The 8,375-nt window shown below is 30.4% G+C and overlaps 1 protein-coding gene across 1 annotated transcript; it reads left to right on the top strand.

Annotated features, from left to right (window-relative positions):
• The first annotated feature begins 6,534 nt into the window (after positions 1-6,534).
• LOC107642105 (uncharacterized) lies at positions 6,535-8,375 on the top strand. Its single transcript, XM_016345426.3, has 3 exons — positions 6,535-6,769; positions 6,849-6,978; positions 7,211-8,375. Exons 1-3 carry the CDS (start codon positions 6,634-6,636, stop codon positions 8,157-8,159), a joined length of 1,215 nt encoding a protein of 404 aa, XP_016200912.1. The 5' UTR covers positions 6,535-6,633; the 3' UTR covers positions 8,160-8,375.

The following is an 8,375-nucleotide window of genomic DNA, read 5'->3' as shown; positions in this document are numbered from 1 at the left end:
TAATAACATTCTGCTTAATTACCTAGTAAGTTTGTTTTGCCTGCCACTTTTCTCAAATATGAATGTTAAGTGCCTTTGAGGTGTGATTATTCATTCAATGAAGATTTGTCCAAATTAATGGTAGTTGAGGTACTGATTTAACATTTTAATGAGTTGGGGAACCATAACCTATAGTGACCAAGCAATTAAAACAGTGTTTTTCCAAAGTGGAGCAAATAAAACAGAACCACCATGTTTTGGAGGGATGCTGGTAGTATTCTAGTAATCTAGTATAAAACAAGATAATATTAGGAACCCCATTAAGTTTTCTGCATTAAAACTAATGTTGTCTGTCTTTTATCTTATCTAAATTAAAGTAGATATCCTTGGTTTCAATTTGGAGATATTAATGGTTTCCCAATGATTGTATAATGAAAGATGAAGTAAGATAAGATGGTGTGGCATCACCAACTCTGAAATTGAAGAAAAATCCACAAGGTCAATTTGAGTGACACAATCATCATCTACTCCCTTTGTCCCTCTACAATCCATGTCCTTCTTCTATGTCTCATGTCTCATACCTAACACACGGCTTAGACTTTTGTACTAAAGTCAAACTAGGTTGACTTTGTACAGATGTCTATAATCTCTAATCTATATCGTGAATCACCAACTATATGAAAGAAGCTGCTTCTGTTGCCAATTTGCCATGGTAGTACTAACTGAATTACTTCGTATGCTAAGAACTATTGTTCTAGAAACAATGGTATAGTGAATAACACTATTTTTGGTGAAAACTATGATGTTATTATTTTGCTAAAAACAAATTATAAAAGTTGGTTTCTCCAAGGAGATAAAGGGATAAACTTAATAATATAATGAATTTAATTTTAATGCACTGATAATGTAAAATATTTTACAGTCGTGCAATCACAATCGTTCTCTTGAATAATCATTTACACCGTCAATATAAAATATAATTATTTTTGTTAATATAGCGTTATGTGATTAAATATACGTATAAAACGATTTTACACCGATAGTATATTAAAATTAAATTCTATATATAATATGCATCTAGCTTTTGAGGATTTTAAGAGTCAACAATTGTGTATATAATAAATTGAATTACAAACCAGATTAGAGTTTGTTACCAGTATTATTGAAACAAGTATCTAAGAGTTTGGCATGAATTGACATCTGTATGGGGGGGTAACTTGAAAATGAGGTTAAAGAACAACTTGAGTGGCTCAATAGCGTAACTGGATCTGTTAACAGTGTCTCGACTTTGTATTATTTTAATTTTCAAAAAGTGCATGAGACACACAGAACATAACAGTCCATTTAATTAATTTATTTAGTATGAGTAACACGTATTTAAACAAGTATTAATACTTATTAATATATAGTGTACCCTTTAATTTGTAGCACAAAATAAAATTGGCGTCCAAACTCCAAAGTCTACTAGCAGCATCTTTGTCAACCCTAGTGACGACATATACAAAGAGTGTCTGATCCTTCTGCGAAATTGCTGGCTATTTTTTGTTTCTAAACGACTTTTTATTTAATTTGATCATGCTTATCTTAATTTTGAAAATTAAAATACTAATTTAAACAGAATGGAATTCCAGGTGTCACGATAACAAAGTTTTTATATTTTTCAGCATTAAAAAAAAAAAACCACGATAACAAGTTTTTATATTTTTCGGCATTAAAAAAAAAACATAGTGTATAATATTGTGTACCAAAAGCATTAAAACAACAACACCTAACTAATAGAAGCAATTAGAGTTAAACTCTAAAATGGCCTTTGAAATTGGCGTAATAAACTAAAATCGTTTATGAGATTTTAATTGCACTAATTATGTATTGAAAAAAATGAGAAAAAAACTGGTGAAATGATTAGTTTGGTGCACGACATTCAATTTCAGGGACTAAAATGAGTCACTTAATGTAAAGTGAGGAACTAATTTGGTGCATATATAACGATGACATAATGGATGACATGTGAGACAAATAGACACGTGGTCAAATAACATTGTGACACGTGGCACAACCATCCATATCAGCATATCACGTGTCACTGGTCACCACATCATCACCATTACACGTGGACGAATCATGAAGTGACACATGTCACTTACAGTACACGTCATCATGCCACGTCATCACGTTGTTAATGAAAAATAGGCCAGAGACTAATATGGTGCCCTTTTTTCAATTTTAGGGACATAATTAGTGCAATTAAAATTTTAAAGACGATTTTAATGCACCACGCCAATTTGAGAGACCATTTTGGAGTTTAACTCCAATTAAAGATAATATGCGACTAAGATACAATTTAACACCGGATGAAAAATGAGCTCGTTGACAAAGTTGAAATCTGTATTCTAATCATCATCCCATTTATACGGATTTAAATGTATATATCAAGTCTAATTCGCTATAATCTAAGCATGCGTGATTACCCAAATCAAATAATTGGTGTTGAACATTGAATGAGTGAATAATAAATTCATAATGATTAAAACACAAGAGTTTTCCGAAAAATTTATCCTCAAAGACTAAGAGAAAAACAAAAGTGTTTATTTTAGTAGGACGGAAAATATATTTATTTTAAGACATTTTCTTAAAAAAATTAATTTTAATAGATTGTTCATCTAATTATATAATGTTATATTAACAAAAATAACTATTTTTTATATATTAAAAATGTAAATAATCATTTAAAATAATGTATATAACTGAACGGCTATATGAAATATTTTACGTTATTTTAAGTAATTTAAACTTTTTTAAGTAATTATATACCGATATGTTTTTTTAATTAAATACAATTAATGGTAGTGTAATTTAAATTTCATCAGAACTGTGTTCCCCAGCAGTTACACTAATTAATCGTGGGTCTTCTTGATGATGAAATGCACTGTTCTTTTTCCCAATCCATTAAACTTTTAATTGAAGAAAAAGAAAATACATCGTCAATGAGAAGATTCTTACTTAAGGAGAAAGACAAGCAGAAACTTGTTTTTTTCTCGCCCCAGTGATCTGAGTCTTTGATATGATAAAGATATTAATGTTTATAAATTTGAGAGCTAAGTGCTTTTTGAAATTTGATAGTTTCCCCTTGTTATTTCTATGTGGTTGTGGTTCCGGGGCCTTTATTTTCATGCTTCTTCATTAAAAAAATGCACTATAATATTAAATTAGGAAACCAAGGTCAATGATGAGTGGTGCTCTTTATTTGAAAATTATGGAATTACAAACACCTTTCTGTTTGGTTTTTACTTCTTTTCTTGTTCGGAAACTGTTTCCTATTCTCTTTAACATGTCCTACACACAACTTGTCAAAAACAAAATAAGAAAAATAAATAAATAAACATAAACTAAATGGAGTTTAATCTTGCTTAATTATTGATCATAATATACAACCCAACTAATAATTCCTAGCACAAAAAAGAAGAAATAAATGGAATTAGGGCAAGTCGATTATTTAACAAATGTTTGACTTTTTTCATTTTCTTCTTTATTTTATAATCTCGTAGCTGCATTATTGCACAACCAACCAATCCCTACTCCAATGCTTAACAAACTAAAGAGCTCTTTGTGAAAAATCTCAATTGAAATAAGGGTGGTAGAAAAGTATAGTCCCAACCACGTAATTTAATAAAAAAAAATAAAAAATAATTAGAACTTATCTTATCTAATATTTATTAATTATTATTAGAATTAATGAATATTAAATAAGAAAAATTTAGATTATTTTTTAAAAATTATGTATAAATGATATAGATTTTTTTTAAATAAAAATATTTATCTTCAAAATTACTTTGTATAAATTAAAAGTTAGTTACTAATTAATTATTATATATATGCATATATTTATACAAATGCATTGATTTATATTTTTTTAACTAAATAATAAGTTATCAAAATAATTAAATCTGTCGTAGTAAAATAATAAAACATATAATAAATAAATAATCACATTTGTTTTAAATAGTGTAATAATTTTTTTAGAGAATAAAAGATATATATTTTTATATACAGTGACTATTTTTTTTCATGTTTAAATATGAAGATAGGTATAAGATAGTGTGCCTCATGACACAAATTTCTAAAAATTTTGTACTTTTCTGAATTTGATATGTAAAGCATTTTGTTTAATATATTTCTATATTTATATATGTCTAAATTACCAAACACAGCCTTAAAATACTACTACTACACTACCAAAACCCCATTTAGTTATCGTTAAAAGAACAATTTGGTATCTTTTATATATAGGTAAAAACTCAGGTGAAGTCGATTTTACGTGAAGTTGATACCTAAGAGCCGTTAGATGAAAATTTAGTTAAATCAATCAAATCATTTAACGTCTCTCAGGTATCAATTTCACGTCAAGTCGACTGCACCTGAGTTCCACCTGATATATATCATAATTAATGTCATGTCAAGGTTTCACGGTGAAGCTTCGGTTTTGATAGGCCGGTTGAGAAGAAATAGAGGAGTCAAAGACAATGAAATTCACTTTGGTACGGCGGGTAATACCTACTCACGACGAACAAGATACAAGTTTTCATTGATATGATTTCAAATAAGAATCAGTTGGTTATGATTTTGTGGTGAAAGCAACCAAGGACACAAGAGAGACATTTTCAATGCATATTTGATTATTGGTTTTTGTAGCTTTCATCACAATCTCGTCAACAGATATTGGATGGTTTCTAACAAAGATTTCAATTTCAATTCTTATTATATATTGTACTCAGGCCTTAAATATGGAAAATATATTACTACTTATGTATAGCTTAGATATTCAGAAGACCTTACTCGCTGTCACATGTGTTCCATTTCAAGAGAAAAAATGTACTTTCGTACATCCACATCTTGGACCAATTTGTCACAATACATTCAATTTTATAATCATGTGTCACACAATTAATATCTGATATATTCAAGGCGACCGGTTTATAATTAAAAAAAAAAAAAAAAAAAAAAAACCATGTTCCAACAAGGTTCAACAGCAAGAGGCTAGGATATGTTGTTCTGCAAGATCACATGCACATCCTTTGGTTTGCTAACACATACAAGTGCGTCATTCTTCCCCTAAATGCATGTGCCACAGTATTATTTGGAAAATAAAAATTTTATATTTTTAAAGGTGAAAATTTACTTGCAGTCGTTTTACTGTAATGTTAATAATTAAAAGTCGTTAGATTATAATTTAGTTAAATCTATTAAATTATCAAACGACTCTCAACTATTAATTTTACATGAAGACAATTGTATTTGAATTTTTACCATTTTGTGTATATTAAAATTAATCACTAAATCAGCTGGCAGCCACATATAAAAATACAAAATACATACTAAAAATATATTAAACTATATATATTTACACACAAATATATAACTATTGTTTTTAGTATGTAAATAGGATTTTTATTTTAATATTTGTGTTTTGTTATAAATCTATTGACATAATCAGAAAGCTTTTTTTGTAATTTCTTTTTTATTTTTTCTAATAACAACATGGTCATTTTTTCAGGATATTATTATCATGATATTTTCTATAACAACAATGCTAGGGAATCAATAGGGTATTAGCCAAAAATCAGTCAAATATCTCTAGGTGAATTCAAAATCTCTACGAGTTAATATATATGGATGTTTCTTCCGCTAAATATCAGAATGTTTCTTTTTCATACTAAATGGATATTCTTTTATATATTTTTCGAATTTTTTTGTATTAACTTCGAGTGTGAGGTGTGAAGAAACGAGCTTGATTCTGCGCCGTGATCCTAGGAGCAGATTTGGAAAGATATTACTCAAAAGTTGATTTTAATTAAACAACAATTAATAACAAATATTATAAATTAAAAAAAATTAAATTAATATAATTTTGTTTAATTACTTTTCCTTTCTATAATTGCTTAACAACTGAACTTGTTCATTGAGCTAGTTTTTGAAAATAATAATAAGGCTTCGCTGAATAATTCCAAATCCATGTAATTGACTGGATCAAAGTATGTAATTGGTTTACTATGTCCTTCCTAGAAGTTTCACTGTTGCTACATTTACCATGAGAATTCCCATGTAATTAACAATATAATGAATTACCAATAGGATAAGAGAGCAGTAATTATGTACATTAATATATAGAGAATGGAACATTTTCGAGGATAATGCCGACAAACTAAGAGGATAGAGACTTCTTTTGATCAAATGCTGTAGCACCGTGTTCAAGTAATAAACAAATGGAACAATTGAAAAAGCAGTCACATTTTTTTAGTAATATATCAAAAAGAAGAAGAAACTATAATTATTTATGTTACGTATTTGTCGAGTTGCATGCATAATTAAGCAAGGATGATCGAACTAAACCAAAAAGGATGAAAGAGAAAGAGATAGATGAATATATGAAACCCTAGAAATGAAGAAGAAAAAAATAATATTGAGTTGAATAGAGAATAGAGAATTAGAGTGAGAGGGTTATTGATGAGGTGTTAGAGTTTTTGTCCTTTTAACCCTTCACATCATCTCTTTCTTTCTGCCTATAAATCTTCCTCTTCCTTCTTCCTAGTTTCCCCAACAACAAAACCCTTAATTCCATCTCAAATTCTCTTCTTCTTCCTTCAAGCAACAACAAAGATGGGAAGAGCACCATGCTGTGACAAGGCCAACGTGAAGAAAGGACCATGGTCCCCTGAAGAAGATGCTGCTCTCAAAGCCTACATAGAAAAGAATGGAACTGGAGGCAATTGGATTGCTCTTCCTCAGAAAATTGGTATTTATATATATTATTTTAGTATAATCAATTAATATATAGTCATGGATTAATGGAAAGTTAATTAATTTAATTGCAGGGCTGAAGAGATGTGGAAAAAGTTGCAGGCTTAGATGGTTAAACTATTTAAGACCTAACATCAAGCATGGTGGATTTACTGAAGAAGAAGACAACATCATCTGCAGCCTTTACATTAGCATTGGAAGCAGGTGAGTCAGAATTAAGTGATGATCATATCATGAACTTCAATAATAATCTTATTATTTGCTTGATTTAATTTGATTCTACTGCTTGCATTGTGGTGTATAGTATTTGAACAATAACTCTTTGTCCTATTTCTTTGTCACCAGAATCTCTTGAGATCTATCCCAACACATGTTCTTCCTTTGTTTGTTTATTATTCCTTGGAACTGTGAATCCCTACTAAGTTGATCTGTGTAGGTGGTCCATTATTGCGGCACAGCTACCTGGAAGGACAGATAACGACATCAAGAACTACTGGAACACTAGATTGAAGAAGAAACTGCTGGGAAGGCGCAAACAATCCAGCTTCAACAGCTCCAAGGACTCCAATATTGGGATGCAAGATGACACATCAAGTTCCAATAACAATACTAATGCCCTAAGCACTTCAGCTCTTGAGAGGCTTCAACTTCATATGCAGCTTCAGAGCCTCCAAAACCCTTTCTCTTTCTACACCAACCCTGCCCTCTGGCCAAAGTTGCATCCTTTTCAAGAAAAGATGATTCACCAGAATCTGCAGCAGCAGCAGCAGCACCAATCTCATAATCTTAACAGTCATGGCTCCAACTCCAATAACCCTTTGATGCAGAATACTAATAATGCTTTGCCTTCTCCTCATCATCATCATGTGCTGAATCAAGAAGAAGGGGAAAAGGATACCAAGAATTCAAAGGTTGATCTTTTGGAGAATCCGCTTAATAATAATAATGGCTGTTCATCAGTTCTCTTCAATAATAGTAATCCATTATTGCACTCATCAAGTGATGCCATTATTGCACCAAGAGGAGATGGTGTTGAGGGAATTCAGCAGGTTTGTGCTATCGAAAGTGAGCTTGATGAGATTTTGAATCTCAATAGCAGCAACAGAAGAATGTGTTACATTCCACAGGAGGAGGAGGAAGAAGAGGAGGAGGATCAGATTCAACAGATGGCTGATGATGAGTTTGACTGTTTGAGAGAGATGAATAGTAATAATAACAACAATGGTAATTCAAAGGACAGTAATAGTAACTTGATTTGGTGGTCCAATGATTCTTCTGCTGATACCAAATCAGCATCCTCAAATTCTTGGGAGTCAATGTCATCCACTCCAGTTCTTCTGCCAGAAGGGATGTTCCAAGATTATGAACTAGGTTACACTTTATAGTCATCACATTGTTATCAATGATTTGACTGTTTGAATGTTCCTAATTTGTTGGGTGGTGGGCATAAGGTAATTAAAGAGAGAAAACTGAGTAATATAATAGGTCTTGTGTAAACAACATCGTGAATATATGCATGTAATATTGTAATAATAATATGTAAGTAAATTACTGTTTCAGTAATGTATAAATTAAATTCCTAGTTTCATTTTGTTCCTAAA

Source organism: Arachis ipaensis, chromosome B1 (genome assembly GCF_059453495.1).
Source record: "Arachis ipaensis isolate K30076 ecotype BB chromosome B1, ASM5945349v1, whole genome shotgun sequence".
NCBI lineage: Eukaryota > Viridiplantae > Streptophyta > Magnoliopsida > Fabales > Fabaceae > Arachis > Arachis ipaensis.
The sequence above is the reverse complement of the archived record's forward strand: the minus strand, read 5'-3'. Positions and strand labels throughout refer to the sequence as shown.

Coding starts and splice junctions, on each gene's coding strand:
- LOC107642105 (XM_016345426.3), top strand. CDS start 6,634: ATGGGAAGAGCACCATGCTGTGACAAGGCCAACGTGAAGAAAGGACCA. Junction 6,770..6,848: donor TGCTCTTCCTCAGAAAATTG/GTATTTATATAT, acceptor ATTTAATTGCAG/GGCTGAAGAGATGTGGAAAA. Junction 6,979..7,210: donor TACATTAGCATTGGAAGCAG/GTGAGTCAGAAT, acceptor TGATCTGTGTAG/GTGGTCCATTATTGCGGCAC.